Genomic DNA, 18001 nt, shown 5'->3' with positions numbered 1-18001 from the left:
ACAGTCTTGTATGTCGTCAAACTATTCTCTAAATGAGGTTTATTTCACCTTTTTAGCGTCTTAATTACGCTAACAAATCTGTGAACAATTTTTCCGTTCCTAAATTCATGGTGAAATCAGCAGAATACAATTTCGGATGTCAGAGGGTTGTCCAATCACACTGCACGAATTGACTGGTCTCAGACACGGTCTCATTTCCGGTCTGCGTGACATCCGAGAGTCTCTAAAGCTGGTCTCAAACACAGTCTCATTCCCGGTCAATGTGGCATCCGAGAGTCTCTAAATCGGTCTCAAACACGGTCTCAAATGGCATGTTCCTCTGTGGGAGAGTCTCAAAACTGGTCTCAAATGCCTTCTAGAAGGTACCGTACGTACCTCAACATCCTTGACATTGACATTGATAAGAATTACATGTTACAGCAGTGCAAACAACCACTATTTAGACATGGCTCTAGAAGCCCATTCATTAAAACAAAATGGCTGCCAGTCAGCCACTTTGAATCCAATCTGAAAAATCAAGGACCTATAATTCCCAATGTATATACCAACGTTGAACAAAATCCATCTGTAAGGCCAGACTTTTATTATCCCTTGTTTTGTGAACCCGCTGAATGAACCTGAGCCGAAAATGAAATAAAAATATAATTTTATTTCAGCGTAATTTCTCGCGCCCGTCGACTTGTAAGCGCAAAAAAATGCTTAAAAAAATATTATTTTTATCTTCATTGTTTTACCTCACGCCGCATAACAAATCCAAGTTGCATTTTCGTGGGAGTATCATGATCAAAGTACCAAAGTCTCACACAGATGAGAAACAAGGTTATACATAGAATAACATTTTATTTCATTTCTTCTCTCCGATCAATGATCTCACTTACAATTCTTTGAGAATCACACAGATCTAATGGAAAAAAGGAATTAATTTTATTTTTTTCCGCTCTCTTCAAAAAAATTGCCTTATAAAAACTCGCGAAACAAGGAATAAAAAAAGTCTGGCCTTAACAGCCGAGAAATGCTTAATTTTGATGATTTTACAGTACAAAAATGACTGCCATTCGACCATCCTGAATCAGATCGTGAAACAAATTGATGTGCATATGTATAATGTCATGTAAAGAGGGTTTAACTGAGAGCTTTAAATCAACAGTTGGAGTCAGACAAGGGTGCAATCTTAGCCCTACTCTTTTTAACATTTTCTTAAATGATCTACCTGACTGTTTCAACTCTGAAAACTGTGACTCCCCGGTTCTTGATAATTTAAAAGTAAGTTGTCTCCTATATGCAGATGATGTTGTCATTTTATCTAAATCTGCTAGGGGGCTACAAAACTGTTTAGACAACTTAAAAATATATACATCAAAATGGCGCCTGGCTGTTAATACAGAGAAAACAAAGGTTATTGTATTCAATAAATCAAACAGAGCCCTGAGCAATAATATATTCTTCTTCGCTGAAAAAGAAATTGCCATAGTTAAGCAAATTAATTACCTGGGTATAACTATAAGTGCTAATGGCAAACATAAAGGGGGTATCAATAATTTAAAAAATAAAGGGATGAAAGCTCTCTTTGCTTTGAAATGCAAACTCGGTTATGACAACTCACTAAACATACCCCTCCAACTATCTTTATTTGACAAACTGATAAGACCAATTATTGTATATGGTAGTGATGTTTGGGGTGATGAAAGCACAACTAAGTCTGCAATTGAGGATGTCCATCTTTCATTTTGTCGGTTCATTCTTGGTCTCTCAAAATTCACACCAAAAATGGCTGTTTATGGTGAGCTAGGAAGGTACCCCATTGACTGTTTTATCAAGAAACAACAACTTAAATATTTCAACTGGGTAACAAACTCTGATAACACATTACTAAGAGAAGCCTACTTAGTAAACAAGAATGTAAAAAGTAAATGGTTTACAAGTGTAGAAACCCTCATGCAAGATTTAGATGTTGTCACCATTGTAAACTCAAGTGAAATCAAAGAAAGCTTAGAAAGAACTCCCATGTGCTGAGAGTATTGGAGACACATTAAATATAATTCGAAATTACTTAGCTGAAAACTAATTATGCAAATCAGAAAATTAATATGACCAGATTTGAGTGTAAAACTAATGAGGTCTGCGCAATGTAACAGAAAATCTATGTCTCCAAGTTTAATTGAAATGTGATTAGAACCAAAAAATTATGAATTATTATGCTTATTAGGGAATTAATATGAACAGATTTTTACCCCAAACTAATTAGGTTTGTACATTGTCCTAGAGCATCTTTGTACTAAGTTTCATTGAAATGGAATAAATAGTACCGTGAAAACTCCAAAATTTCGACCCCTCTAAAAATTCGATTGGCTATTTATTTGCCGGGTTTCGGTGTTTTATTTACCTCCAAATTTTCGACTCCACTAAAAATTGCCGACTCATTCTTATTCGAAAATTGCGACCAGTTTTAGTTTTCCCCCAAACGAAAAAAAAAAAACCGATGTGAGCGTTCAAACGGGACCTTCCTCGAAGGCATGAATCCGGGTTTCTGATTGACTGAGAGATTTTTATTTTATTGGTAACGAAAATATATTCTAAATAAACGAAGTTTCAAATAAAAACGAACACAAAAATCTCGGCATGCTGCGTTTCTGAATTGTTGATTATTACTGTACTCAGTAGTGATTATAATAATGTACACAAAATAAATTTGTTGAATGGTTATGAAATACAAATAAAAGTCAACTAAGTTTCATCGTAAGCGAATGATTCCGGTCTCGTATAAACGTTTGATGCTGTAGGATATCCGCCATGTTCTCTTAGGTCAAATAGGTCAAATCGCTAATTAACCAATCAAAAAGCTGAATGATGCCAACGTGTTCAAATTACCATAGCTTATTTAAATATGTTAATGTTATTGAACGCAATGCGGAAGAGATTGATGTTGTAGTACGATATTTTGGCTTGGATTTTGATGCGAAAACGGCATATTTTTTTTAAATAAAAAAATTAGTTGTTTTTAAAAAATAAACTGGTCATCTGAAGAATAATTTAACATTGTTCACAGTGATAACAGCTCATTCTCGAAAGGAAGCTTACCCGCTCACGCTAGTCACGATAAAAATCATACACGTGTACTCTTGAATAGACAGACGTCAATGACTACGGTAAAACTTAGACTCTATTTTAGCCGGCAGGATTGATTGAAATGTCCGAAAAATGACGCCAAAATACACCTTAAAAGTCCCATTTTATTTTCTTAAATCCCATTTTATTTTTTAATCCAAGGGCGAATTTACGGCAGAATTTGGTCCCTCAAATAAGGGACACGTGAGCTTTGATTCTAACCGGATACATTGCACTGGGTCGGGGAGATAGTTTGCTAAACTTCTATGTATCTTTTGTCCAATGGGTACCTGTACTTCGAACATTCGCAAGTTTTCCTAGGTAGTGCGAGACAGCTTTGTCTTTTGACCTATTAGTTTTGTGCTGACTGTTTCATATGCTGTTTGCATTTGTGAATAACTGAAGACCTTACGTGTAACTCACTGGGTTTATTCTGTATAGTAGGTAAACAAATACAGACCATGCTGCGTCCGTCACTGGCTCACAAGAGAATACATGCGCAGTACTCTAGCTACTTAATATTCATGAGGGCGTGTCACAGTTCAACATAACATCTTGTTACATCCTTTCTCTTTTAAACAAGAATGAAATTTAAATCACGATTCTATCGCGTGAAACATATTTCAAAAGTTCTCAGTTAATGAACTATTGTTCTCTCTTGAAAGCATTCTACAGTTCACAATCTAACAGTCTATCTAACTAACAAATTTCTAACTAATAGTTCTAAACTAACAGTTTTCTACATAGTCCGTTAAATATTGCGGCTTTCTGATTACTCTTCCTGATCTAGTCATTCTAACTGAATTTTCCGCTATGTTTTGTGTACTATTGTATGCTTTGTCATCTTGCTCTGCTATGGAGACATCTGGAGATATGATCTTGTGTTCCTGCTTCTTGGTTTCTATTCTTGTTGCTAGATTTGCAGGAGTAGCAACTATGTCAGCGGTTTCATTTGGAGTGTATTTCTCACCGGTTTTCCTCAGGTGTTTGCGGTTTCTACGTAGAGTTCGTCCGTCCTCTGTTGTAACTTCATATGACCTAATGTTCACTTGTTTGTTGACTTCAGCCTTTTTCCACTCTTTGTCTGATATTGCAGTAGGCATAATTCTTACTGTGTCTCCTTGCTGAAGTGTTTGTAGATCTTTGGCTCCTTTGTTATAGTAGTATGCTTGCTTTGCTTTGTTCTTCTTTATCTGCTTTCCTACATTTCTCACTACTGACGGTTTGAGAAGTTTTGCAGTTGTAGGTAGTGTAGTCTTTGTTCTCCTATTCATGAGTCTCTGCACTGGGCTGCTGTTCATTCCTTGAGTTGGAGTGTTTCTGAAATCTAGTATAGCTAAGTAAGGGTCTGAGCCAGCTAGTCGTGCTTTTCTCATGATGTTCTTTACTGTCTTCACTGCGTTCTCAACTTTACCATTGCTCTGGGGGTATCGTGGAGAAGAAGTAATATGTTCGAATCCCCAATCTTTGCTGAATTTCTTAAATGCTTCTGACACTTCCTGTGGACCGTTATCTGAGATACATGTGTCTGGTATGCCATGTCTAGCAAATTGGGCTTTGAGTTTACTTATAACTGTTTTCGCTGTTGTATCTGGTAAGTAGTCAATCTCCCAATAGTTGGAATAGTAGTCTACAGTGACTAAGTAATCTCTTCCATTCAATACGAACTGGTCAGTCCCAACTTTTGCCCACGGCCTATTTGGAACTTCATGCGGAATCAGAGTTTCTTTCTGTTGTCGCGTTCCTACAGTCTGGCACACATCACATTTTGCGATGTAATCTTTGATCTCTGCACTCATGTTTGGCCAGTACAATGATTCTTTGGCTCTGCGTAGACATCCTTCAATACCAATATGTGATGAATGAATACGTTTTAACATATCATCTCTTAGTGAACGTGGTACTACTGCTCGCTCACCTTTGAATATCACACCATTCTGTGTGCTTAGTTCATCACGGATATGAAAGTAAGGAGTTATTTGTGCAGTTAACTGGGCCTTATTTTCTGGAAATCCAGTTTGTATCACTTTAGACAACATCTGAAGGCTTTCATCGCTTTCTGTGTGTTGTCTGATATCATCTTTTCTCGGTTCTGCAATCGGTAGATAATCTAACATGTTCACTGTCTCAATGTCTGTCTGCAAACCATCCAGGGGTTCATCCAGCAAGTATGCACGGCTTAGTGTATCTGCTAAGTACATTTGCTTTCCCGGATGATATAACAGGTTTACCTCATACTGTTGTAATCTTAACAGCATTCTCTGCAGTCTCTTTGGAGTACTATGAAGAGGCTTCTTCAGGATCATCTCCAACGGTTTATGATCAGACTGTACATTGACCTTTCTGCCATAGGTATACTGGTGAAATCTTTCTAATCCAAAAATAACTGATAACAACTCTTTCTCTATTTGAGCATATCTTGTCTCAGCATCCGTTAATGCTCTGCTTGCGAAAGCTATTGGCTGACCATTCTGGGTTAGGGCTGCACCTAAACCGGTTTGTGACGCATCTGTCTGCAAGGTTAGTTCTTTATCCATGTCATAGTATTGCAGTACTGGATAAGAAGTGACTAACCGTTTCACTTCATCTATTGTATCATCATGGACTTTCAACCAACACCACTCACTATCTTTATGTGTTAGCTTTCTGAGCGGCTCACAGATATCACTAAGTTTTGGTAGAAACTTACTCAGGTAGTTGACAAATCCTAGGAATCTCTGAATTCCAGCCACATCTTTTGGCTTCGGCATCTCAGTCACAGCTCTCACTTTTGCTGGATCTGGCTTTAGACCTTCATCAGTTATGAGGTGTCCAATGAATGGAACTTGACTCAACCTCAATTTGATTTTGTCTTTGTTCAGTTTCAGATTGCGCTCTCTGCATCGATTCATCAGTGCACGCATCTTTATGTCGTGGTCTATCGTGGCTTCACTCACTGATTCTCCTTCACCAAATATCAGTATGTCATCGACTATGGACCTCACACCTGGCAATCCTTCAATAGCTTGGTCTTGTCTACGCTGGTACTCCTCAGGCGCTGTAGATATACCAAAGGGCATTCGTAACCAACGAAACCTACCAAATGGTGTATTGAATGTAGTTAGATAAGAGCTCTCCTTATCCAACTCAATGTGCCAGAAACCATTCTTGGCATCCAAAACACTAAACACCTTAGCTTTGCTCAGCTCTGGTAATATGTCTTCTATAGTCGGTGAAGGGTAATGACTTCTACGTAGTGCTGTATTCAAGTCACGAGGATCAATGCAAATTCTCATTTTGCCTGGCTTGATTACTGTTACTAGACTAGACACCCAGGGTGTCGGCTCTGTAACTGGTGCTATTATTTTCTCTTCTATCAGTCTATCTAGTTCATCCTTTAGCTGACTTTTGACTGCAACAGGTACTTTCCTTGGAGGATGAATGACTGGTTGCACATTTGGGTCTAACTCAAGGTGGTACTTTCCTGCTAATTTACCTGTACCTTCAAAGACGTCTGGGAACTCTTTCACTATTTGCTCTGCTGACACTGGCTTCATATCAGTTTTCTTGTCAGTTCGGTGTACTGATAGTCTCATCTTGGCTGTTGGTTTGTCATTAACAACCATGATTTGTTCGTGTTGTACCTTAACTAGTCCCATTTGTTGAATAGCTCTACTTCCTAGTAACGGTATGCTTGTCTCATCGTCAACTACTACAAACTCTGCTCTGTATTTCTTTCCATTCTTTGGGTTGACCATTTTGACTTTGGTCTGTCCCTTAGGCTTCATCGTTGCCTTGTTGTACATCACTAGTACTCTATCTGTCTTTATGAATTCGTAATCATTCACATTGCCTAGTTCCTTTAATGGAATGATGTTGCATGATGCTCCCAAATCAAGCTGAAACTTGACTGGTCTCTTATTAATGCTCATTGTAGCATGTATCTGCTTGGGAAAACTGCTCTCAGTCACTCTATTGACATATTCGTTTTCTGGTGATAAGGTGACTAACTGTATTTCCTCACACTCATTGTCACTGTATTCTGCTATATTATACACTGCTTTCTGTTTGCGCTTACTCTGCATGCACTGTGAGGCAAAGTGATTCATCTTTTTGCAGTTATGGCATTGCTTTCTATAGGCAGGACACTTGTTTTTATCGTGGTCATGTTTCTTGCCACAGTATTTGCAACTCTGTAGCGAAACACTAGATGTCTTCTTGTATGACTTCTGTGCTTTATCATGTGACTGTCTCACTGCATGGACAACTACAGGGGCTTCTATAGTTCGGATTCTCTCTTTAGACAGTTCAGAAGCTCTGCAGATCTGGAGACACTTGTCTAAATTTAAATCTGTTTCTCTCAATAGTCTTTCTCTGAGTCTGGTGTCACCAATACCACAAACCAGTCTGTCTCTGATGAGAGAGTCATGTAAAGTACTGAAATTACATGTTGCTGCAAGAACCTTTAAATCTGTTATGTACTTGTCAAGTCCTTCATGTGGTTCTTGATTTCTAGTGAAGAATTTGTATCTCTCTACTGTTTCATTCTTCTTTGGGTTGCAGTGATCATCAAAAGCTTTAATTAAGTCTTCCAACTTGAGATCTTTCTCTTCTTTCTCAAATTTCATTGTTTCATATATCTCTCTTCCTTCTTTCCCGATGAGATATAGAAATAATTTGCATTTCTTGTTTTCTTGTGTTTCTGTTAACACTAGCTCTGTATAAAGTGTCAACTCTTCTTTCCACCTCTTCCACACCAATGCTAAATTGTTGGCGTTCACATCAAGCTTATCTGGTGCCTTGATGTTCTCCATGTTGTGTATCGTAACAACAGTGTAGTGGAAATTTGCAAAATTCGAATCTGTATCTTGTTCTTTTGGGCCACCGTACTTCTATTTCGGTCGACTCAGGTTTTGCACTTCTGGGCCACCGTACTTTTTGAAACACGATCTTTTTCAAAGACGTTGCTATGCTTCAAAATTTCTACACAGTAATAAATCATCAGCGATTCATCAACACGTATTTAATTACGACTCTCAGTGCTCATAAAAGTCAGTTTACTCACAGATTTTTGTGAAATCTGATGCGTCTCTGTCAAACTTGACGTCGCTGAACTGCCGTCGTGTGTTCACTGTCAATCTCCGATCGCCGGTAAGTTCAGTCTTGCTTCTGTTACGTGGATCAAATTTCTTTAGTTATGGCAAATAACAATCACTTCTGACACCATGTTTCATATGCTGCTTGCATTTGTGAATAACTGAAGACCTTACGTGTAACTCACTGGGTTTATTCTGTATAGTAGGTAAACAAATACAGACCATGCTGCGTCCGTCACTGGCTCACAAGAGAATACATGCGCAGTACTCTAGCTACTTAATATTCATGAGGGCGTGTCACAGTTCAACATAACATCTTGTTACACTGACCTCTTCTGCGCGTCTTGATGTTTTGTTTTGCTTGTCATAATACTCACTGATTGATGACTTTGTTTAGATTTTGAGTTACAACTCGGCCACGACTCTAAAAACATGCCACATTTCTAACGCCAATTATTTAAAGCCGGTCGAAATTTTGGAGTTTTTACGGTACTTTAGATATCAGTGTGAAAGCTTAAAATTGGTTAATTATGCAAATTAGGTAATTAATATGTACAGATTGTAACCCACAATTATTCAGGTCTGTCTATTGTCCTACAGCATCCATGTACATTCATTGATATGTGATGTATAGTACCTGAGATATCAGTGTGAAAGTTGGTTAATTATGCAAATTAGGTGATTAATATGCACAAATATTTACCGGAAACTAATTGGGTCTGCATAATTCTAGATTCATTGAAATGTGATGATTAGTACTTTAGATATCAGTAGAAAAGCTGAAAATTAATTATGCAAATTAGGTAATTAATATGCACAATTATTTACCCTAAAACTAATCAGGTCTCTGCATAGTCCTAAAGGATCTATGTACCAAGTTTCATTGAAATGCGATGATTAGTACTTGAGATACCCATGGAAAAGCTGAAAATTAACTAATTATGCAAATTAGGTGATTAATATGCACAAATATTTATCGAAAACAATCAATCTCTGCATAGTCCTTGAGTATGTAAGTACCAAGTTTCATTGAAATGTAATGCTAACTACTTATATCAAATGCTGAAAATTAATTAATTATGCAAATTAGGTAATTAATATGTACTGATATTACCATAAAAACTATCAGGTCTGTGCAGTGTCGTATGACATCTATGTACCAAGTTTCATTTGAAATGTGATGATTAGTACTTGAGATATCAGTGGAAAAACCGAAAATTGACTAATCATTATGCAAATTAGGTAATTAGTATCCACGGATTATTACCAAAAACTAATCAAAACCTAGCATTAGTTCAGAGCATCTATGTACCAAGTTTCATCAAAATCCAATGAGTGGTTGTTTAGATATCAGTGGAACAGTCATGGAACCACTAAAAAATAGCTAATTATCATGTAAATTAGGTAATTAATATGCACGGATTTTTACCAAAAATTAATCAAATCTGCGCATATGTTCAGAGCATCTATGTACCAAGTTTCATCAAAATCCAATGAGTGGTTCTTTAGATATCAGTGGAACAGTCATAGAACAGCTAAAAATTAGCTAATTATCATGCAAATTAGGTAATTAACGAGCATGGATTTTTACCAAAACCTAATCAAATCTGCGCATTGGCCCAGAGCATATATGCACCAAGTTTCATCAAAAACCGATGTATGGTTCTTGAGATAGCAGTGGAACAGTCGGACACACATACACACACACATACACACATACACACATACAGACACACTAACTGCAAAGACTCCCATTTTGTGCTTCGCACATGGGAGTCAAAAATAATTAAGAAAAATTTAGACTTTATTCATAAAAAAATAAACAAATCATTTGAGAACCAATGGATCTTAGACATGCATAATGATAATAGAAAACAAACCTTGGCTAAAAACAAACTAAGAACATACAGACTTTTCAAACAAGATTTAAAAATTGAAAATTACCTAATTAATATGCAGAACCATGGTCTTAGAAGGTTAATTGCAAAATTCAGGACAAGCAACCATGACCTTAAAATTGAGAAAGGCAGACATAATAATGTGCCCCTGGATAAAAGAACATGTGATATGTGCAGCCAAAATATAGTTGAGGATGAGCAACATTTTGTAATGAAATGTCCAGCTTACAGTCACCATAGGGACAAATTATTCCTGACTGCACAAAATAAAATTCCAAATTTCGATAAAGAAAATAGTCAGAATAAATTCATTTTGATTATGGCAAACCATACTCTAGCACCAGCCTTAGCTGTCTTCTTAAAAAACAGCTATGGAACAAAACAGCAACAACTATCAGTGTATTAGGCGACATTTTGTGTTCATTCTATATTCTGTATTCACCATTGGCTGCAAATTGTATTTTTTTGTTTTTGACTTGTTTTTTTTTTTTTTTTTTTTATTTAGAAAAGTTTTTATTTTTTGTTTTATTTTTTAGATTGTAGTTTGTTTTTTTTAATTTCTTTCTGTAAGACCCTTTTTATCCTTTCCTAAGGATTTTATGCGTCTAATAAAAAAATAAATTTGTATGATATATGTATGAAGTTTGATTGTGATTGGTGCAGGCATTTCTAAGATACAGGTAAGATACAAGATACAGACGCACGACAGCACAGACACACGAATGCACATAGGTCAAAACATATTAAAGTCCCCGTTTTCGGACTGTGTCCAAACAGGGACTAAAAACAGTGACCACAATTTAATTTTTGCTAAGGCCAGCGAAATTTTTCAATCAATGCAAGGATGATGCTAACACATGCACCACTACTGATAGTTATTACTAGCAGCATTTCACTTTGGAAAATTACTTGCGTAAACCCAACCTTGTTTCTGAAAATTTTTTCATGGGAAAGGATATACTTACATTGTGTACAAAACTGTCCAGAGTAGCATCCTGAACATTGACAGGAGTATTGGGTACAAGATCCTTGAATACCAATACAGGTTCCACCATTTTGACATTGGTTATTCTGACAAGGATCTAATACTGTAATAAAAAAAGGCCTCATTAGCAAGCTAATTCAAAGATATGATTGATACAAGGTTAGATATGAAGCTACGGACATAATGTGTAGTGTAGTTTTTGATATTTATATTCAATGAAAAACTGGTGCAAAAAGGCTAACGGGGAACAGTTTGTAAAATTGACCCCCCCTTTCTATTGCAAGCATTTTCAGTAATGTCACAACCATGGAACATGCCAGGGATCTCAAAACTAATCAATTGGATGAAGCTTTTCAATACTTTCAAATGCGATTGGTACACAAATGCTACAATCTGAACATGAAGTGGTTCTGAGAAAAAAAAATGATTTGTACCATGAATGTTATTTTTCAGAAAATCCAATATTTTCATTGCCATTATTGGGGATTTAATAAAACATTCATTGGGCTTTGACTTTAGCAGTTAGTGAAAATTATTGACCTCAACCTTCAGCTTAGATCATTAACATCCACATGGAAGAGAGTACTAGTACTTGTAGTTCATGATATCTGCCTCAGCCTTGGCAATTGAGAGTACCAGTATAGTACAATATTATACACTTACGTTCAGTACAGTATTGTCCAGTATAGCATCCTGCACATGCACAAGTAAACTCTGTACAAGAACCACCAGAACTAAAACAAGTTCCGCCATTTTGACACAAGTTGTTGGCACATGGATTTTGCACTGAATTTAAAAATAACAAATTCAGTAAGTACAGAGTTCAGATGTATTATCATGCAGTAGCAGTGACATAAAGCTATGTAATATTTTTCCATATATTACAACCCCAAGCAGCAAACCTGAATGGTCGTTGCATGCAATTTTAAGTTATGATGTCACCATCTAGTCACCTACTAAAATTCCAGACAATAGCTTGATTAATGACCAGACAAAGTTATTTTGGAGAAAACTGTTTGAAAAACTATCTCTCTGAATGTTTTCGCTATATACCAATATTTCTTTTCTTCTTTCTTTCTTTTTAAATAGCAATTATGAATTTTGCTGTTTTTTCATTGTACTACAGTGTCTGCATCATAAATATATATATTGGTATATATTGAACTAGAAGAACATTAGAAAATAACTTTGGTGCATTTAAGAACAAGAATAAGTACCGTAAAAATCATATTTGAGGCCACAGCTTTAATAGAAGCCGCACCCCTAAGTTGAGACATTGTTTCATGTTGAAATTGACAAGTTTTGATCCCAGGAGAAAGTCTGCAATATACATGTTAGCCGCACCCCAAAATTTCAAAAACCAAACAGCCACCACATATTTCAGAAAAAGATATCATATTTAATTTTAAATTAAGGCAACATTTTTCAAACATTTTAATCTTTCCTGTCGCCTAGATTAGAGTGTAATTTAGGTTTTCTGTAGTCATTGACGCTTATGTGCTTACAATTGCAACAAAGTTGCAATCGAGTGTCGCGCATCTCATTAGCATATCATTATCCCCTATATGGCCTTTGTTTTCTGAGAAAAATTTTCCACTGTTACCGAAGTGAATGCTCTAATTAAAGCCGCACAAAGACTTCACGCATCTGAATTCGCCCATTGAAAAAATGAATTTTAATTAAAGCCGCGGCCTTAAATAGGAATTTAATGGTAGGCATTTCTATTTTTAAAGGAATCATCCTCATTTAAAAAGTACTTGGCATTTCAATATTGTACAGTAACATCCAGTATTGAGCCAAGCACATAGATGAAAAACCACAACATACTTACAAATTTCACAAAATTGTCCACTGTAACATCCACTGCATGTACAGGTATAGTCAGTACAGGATCCTTCCACAGGAACACAGAAACCACCATTCTGACACTGAGAATTTTGACAAGGGTTTCCAACTGAAATTAAGAAGAGTTGGTTAAGAAAAGCATGTTATAGGCTTGCATTAAAAAAAAATATATAAAATGTGATACTGAATACCTTTTTACCTACTACTGTAAAAGGGTTAATTATTCACTGTTTATTACGCTGACTGTAAAATTAGCCAAATTAAAAGCCATCAGTGTAAGCGCCCTCACATTACAGGCCATCGGGATGGTAAATTTGCATATACGTCATACAGTGGGTGGAGCAGCCGAGCCACGGATAATCGCACGTGTCTGTGTTTACTTGTCTAGCGCTATGTTACCATGTTGTTGACGCCAACAAAATTGAGTAAAACAACCATCGTTTCTCCAAGAACGCAAGTTTTCGGGATCTAAGTTTATCCAAGAAAGTGTGTATGGTTTCTGGGGACTCAGTTGATATGTTAATTAGCCTATCTTCTGATTGGTTGAAACATGTTATACATGTCAATCATTACCAGCCCGATTCTGGCTGGTAATGTGAGGGCGCTAACACTGATGGCAAGTCTGTTGGGATTTCACGTTCACCCCTCGTTTACGCAATTTATATTTATTTTTATCGGAGTCGCAACAGACTGCAAGCAAGTCTAGTGTAAAGTTTAAACCTGACTTGTCAATTAAGGCATGTACATGATATGGCTTTGTAGAGCACATGCACAGCTTGACGACCACCTTCCTTTAATAACTAGATAGAAAGTTGTACTATGTTGTGATACATATACTTACAATTAGTACAATACTGTCCTGACCAGCATCCAGAACACTGGCATTGATATTCTGTACATGACAGCGAAACACAGACACCATCATTTTGACAAAAATTACCAGCACATGGGTCTTGCACTATGAGGGAAAAAATGGATATTTAACAACTACATAAGCATAAAAATACAATTTGCTTGTTGAAATAAGCTCGTAGAGGCTGAAAAATGAAGCACCAGGGCCTCATATTTTAAAATTATATAATAGTATAACTGTATATGGGTTTTACTATTGTTCCTCTGACAGGAATTGCGTTAAATCTCATATTCTGTTTACTGGCGCTCAATGCCAGACAGGAGCCCAATTTTAGTACAAGAAGGGGTCGTAATTCTAATAAAGATTTACAGATATTTGTCAATTCTTCATTTTCTCATCGGGACTCGAAATCGCAGCATTATCAAACCCTAAATGTTTAGCGTAGTACCTATTGAGTACCTACGTATATCGGTATATTGCCACCCCATCCCCACCCCGTGTATAAGAAATTGTAATTATCATTTAATATACGCAGGGGCAGAAAATAAATATATGTTTGACAAAAGTCGTCTTTATCTTCCTGTCATAAGCGACTGTTCCCGTACAGCTTCGACTCACGGCACAAGATTATTAAACATCCAACTTCGATACTCGCCAACTGTTTAACCTCGCTTTGGTCATATCAATGACACAAGTTTTGCTTGCCGTTCGTAACAAACCAAAATTAAGTGTTGTAGTGTTCACATGCAACAAATATTCATAAATTTTTGCCACAACTTTTCGCGTGCGTTTAGGACGCCAGCTTGTTTGTTATTTACTCTGCGTTTGGCGCCACCAGCGTCAAAAAAATGAAATCTAGAATGCCTGTGCGTGCAGACAGGGGTCTGGTAGTTGTATCGGTCCCGTCATAGTAACGTTATTTTGCAAGCCCGGTACAGTACTGCCTGTTAAATGTAATCGACTTTACTGCTGAGTGAGCTAGCAAGAGTCCAACCAACAACAGTCACTTGGGGCTGAAAATTAATCCACCAGTCTACTAGTATGCACTTTTTTTTCGGAATAGTACTCCTCGAAGTAGCACGGATCATGGAGCTAAAAAAAGAAGGAGACTGGACTGGTTTTAATCCTACTTGAGTCTTTTGTTTTAAGCTGATTATTCTTTTGTGTTTACGCGCCTTTCATGTCGATGACTTCTGCCGGCTGCCGTCACACTGATTATTCAGCCGTCACCGCCTTCCTAAGGTGTGACGATCATTTTTGTTCTGCGCAGTTGACGTCAAAGGTCGGTGAACATGCGCGTAGCGGTAATTACGGAAGGGTGTCGTCAGTTCTACAGGTCTGCGTTTGAGTCATGGAAATCGGACGGGTTTTCCGCAAGTTATTACTATGTATGTGGTTCTCGTAATGTCGAAAACATTGCTCACAAGAAATTGATTTTAAAATAAAATACTTGGCCGCAGACGATAAAATTACCATCGATATATAGTGTTTTCCATGTACTTTCCAACAAGCTTGAATTGAAGTCCGAGCTCCCATAGCCAAATTCACAATCACATTTTTCATCTCTGTTCATTTGTCCTACTTCCTGTGTGGGCCCTCATAGACAACACGTGCTTTGGATAAACGACGCGTTAAATTTGAGCTCCGGTAAATTCTATTTTTTTCGTAAAATCTTTTCCCGCGGACGCCGAAATTTAGTTAAATAGTAAGCTGACCTCTTCTACGTCATACTAGGGTAGGTGCCAATAGCGGCATATCACGGCCAAACCGGCAATCGCCGATTGAATTTGACATGATGCGTTGCGTTGTTTTGATTTGTGTTGATAGCTCATATTAAGGGATAGGGGATAGTTATATTGTGGCGGGTTGGAAGTTAACGATACTTTGTTCCCCACTACATTGATTCCATCACAATTACTTGTGTATTACACATCACCAATTTAGAAGTTACTGTGTAATTCTGGCCATGTTTTTTTCCTACTTCGTCGTTATAAATTTGTTTTCGTCCCTCACCCTGCTTTGTAATAACGACCGAACTCATCGGAGAACGTCCGATCATGACTAATTAAATATTCACGTCCAGTAATCCCCCCATAAACCCGTCAAGTGTTATCTGTTGACTAAATAGTCGGCTGAAGTCATGGTAACAATAGCATCAAAGGGAGTTCACTCTCCTTCTTTTTTCAGCTCCATGCACGGATATTGGTTATAGTGTTAACAGTGTAAAGCAGATGCAGTGTAAACGTCTAGCGGGTGTACCGTATATAGAAACAATTGTATAACTAACAAGAATTTAAAGAGAAGGTACAAGCAAGAATTCAAATCGAATTTACACTAAAAGAGACAAAATATGACAGTATTTGTTATATTGCATTAAATATACACAAATAAAAGTAATTACCGATCGATTTAATAGAAAAAATAAAAACGCAAATGTTATTTGAATTAGCAGAAATTTATAGTACATGTGCAGTTTCTTGGTACAGAGGCGTCGGCACGAAATTATGCATGGGGGTGGGCGAGATCTGCTCAACCTTACTAGGGGGTCCGGGCATGCTCCCCTTTAAACATTTTGAAATCTAGACCATCTGAAACGCTATTTCCTGCATTTTGAGGGACAAATTTGACACACAGGGTTGATCAGCTTGATCACCAAACTCCCACCCCACCCCACCCGTACAGCAACCACTGTGGTAATACTTGTAAGAGTGTAGTGCTACCAAAAACAATTTTATTGAGTTGAAGTAAGTATCATTATGTAACGTGGAACAACGATATTACAATATGCTGTCCTACTTTGTCACTTTAAAAGATATAAAGAGTGCAATTGTGCGTTACGCTTACATAACTCGCAGCTGTCACCGTAGTAACACGATGCACAGGAGCATGTGTAGGTCATGCAGTTTACTGATGTGCAAGTTCCACCATTAGAGCATGGATTACTCGTGCAGGGATTCCCACTGATTACTGAAACAAAGTGCATTTGTGTGCCGTTAATTATGTGCATTATAATAATGGATTGAACAATATACAACACGGAATGCATGTATTCTGCGAGGGTACGCGTTTAGTATGCTTAATGTTGACAGTTATTACTAAATAAGTTACCGTGGTTAAATAGAGACACTTCTCGTGAACTTGTTTCTTGGAGTTCCTGTTATCCTGTAGCCTGACAAGTTGGCGTAGGTGGCGCCCTGGACTGCTGCGATCCACAGGAGAAGGGTTATGCGCACGCCACATTGGGTCGTATCTGGGAGCTCTCAAATAAGACCTCACGAATACGACCTACTTTACATATTACCCATATTGCATTATACAAAATGGCTGGTAGGTTAGTTGTTAGTTTTTTTCGGTTTCTTCGCAGTGTGTACTCGATGTTTTGCGTTTACCAGTAATCGTACGTTTTCCTGACGCAGTATTTGAACCAATATCGCCTCGCGAGATAGCGATTCAGTTTGCATATTTATTCATGTTTATGAACGTAGGATTTATTGACATTTATTGGAATATTTATTGGCATCGGACTGGTTGCGTTGACCCGAATCTTCGACAGCTTGTTAAACGGAAGAATAACAAATAGATTTCCATACTCTTCAGGAGTAAAACAGAGCTGTAACTTAAGCCCAACATTATTTAATCGTTTTTATTCTATAAATGCTCTCCAGACATTTTTGCTATGAACGGTTGTGACCCTCCAACCAGTCGGAGCCCAGGAACTTTGATCAACTGTACGCAATCCCTATGAGCGGGGGGGGGGGGGTTACGGCTGGTATCTAGTTTAAGAAATAAGGGATGAAGGCTCCAGCCAGCTCATATTTTTTAAACTCGAAAAAACAGTCAAACGGAATGAAAAAATAAAATCTAAAAAAAAATACCAGCTTGAAGAATATTGGTTGCTGTTTAAAATTTCAAATTTGATCATAGTTCCTGTGCTCCAACACGGGGGGGGGGGCTCCTTTTACCAAAACCACCACCCCATACCACTCCTAGCCCAATTTAATTGCGTATGTCCCTTCTAAGGACGCCTATAGTTATCTAGAGGGGGTATAGGGAAGAAGGCTTATTACTGAAACAAACATACACTAGTACAAGTTCGTACTAAAACAAACACTCAATTCTGTCTCAAACCTCAAAATAAGCATAGCTCTAAACCTATTTGATAAATTGATAGCACCCATCATTAGCTATGGGTGTGAAGTATGGGGAGAGGAAGTCACTAAAAATAGCGATATTATTGAAA

General features: G+C 37.4%; 1 protein-coding gene across 6 annotated transcripts in view; it reads right to left on the bottom strand.

Moving 5' to 3' along the window:
• Positions 1–18001, bottom strand: part of LOC100366417 (uncharacterized) — a 156192-nt gene that overhangs the window by 114970 nt on the left and 23221 nt on the right. For 4 of the 6 annotated variants that reach the window (XM_085500310.1, XM_085500314.1, XM_085500315.1 and 1 more), the window contains exons 6-10: positions 16606–16728; positions 13750–13866; positions 12895–13017; positions 11727–11849; positions 11044–11166 (exon numbers count right to left, since the gene is read on the bottom strand). In XM_085500310.1, coding sequence (XP_085356436.1) covers positions 11044–11166; positions 11727–11849; positions 12895–13017; positions 13750–13866; positions 16606–16728 — 609 coding nt within the window. The remainder of the gene's footprint in view (positions 1–11043; positions 11167–11726; positions 11850–12894; positions 13018–13749; positions 13867–16605; positions 16729–18001) is intronic. The other 2 variants (XM_085500313.1, XM_085500311.1) reach the window with 2 other exon arrangements.

Source organism: Saccoglossus kowalevskii, chromosome 6 (assembly GCF_978046115.1).
Source record: "Saccoglossus kowalevskii chromosome 6, keSacKowa6.1, whole genome shotgun sequence".
In the NCBI taxonomy this organism is placed as follows: Eukaryota; Metazoa; Hemichordata; class Enteropneusta; family Harrimaniidae; genus Saccoglossus; species Saccoglossus kowalevskii.
This window is presented reverse-complemented; position numbering and strand designations above follow the sequence as displayed.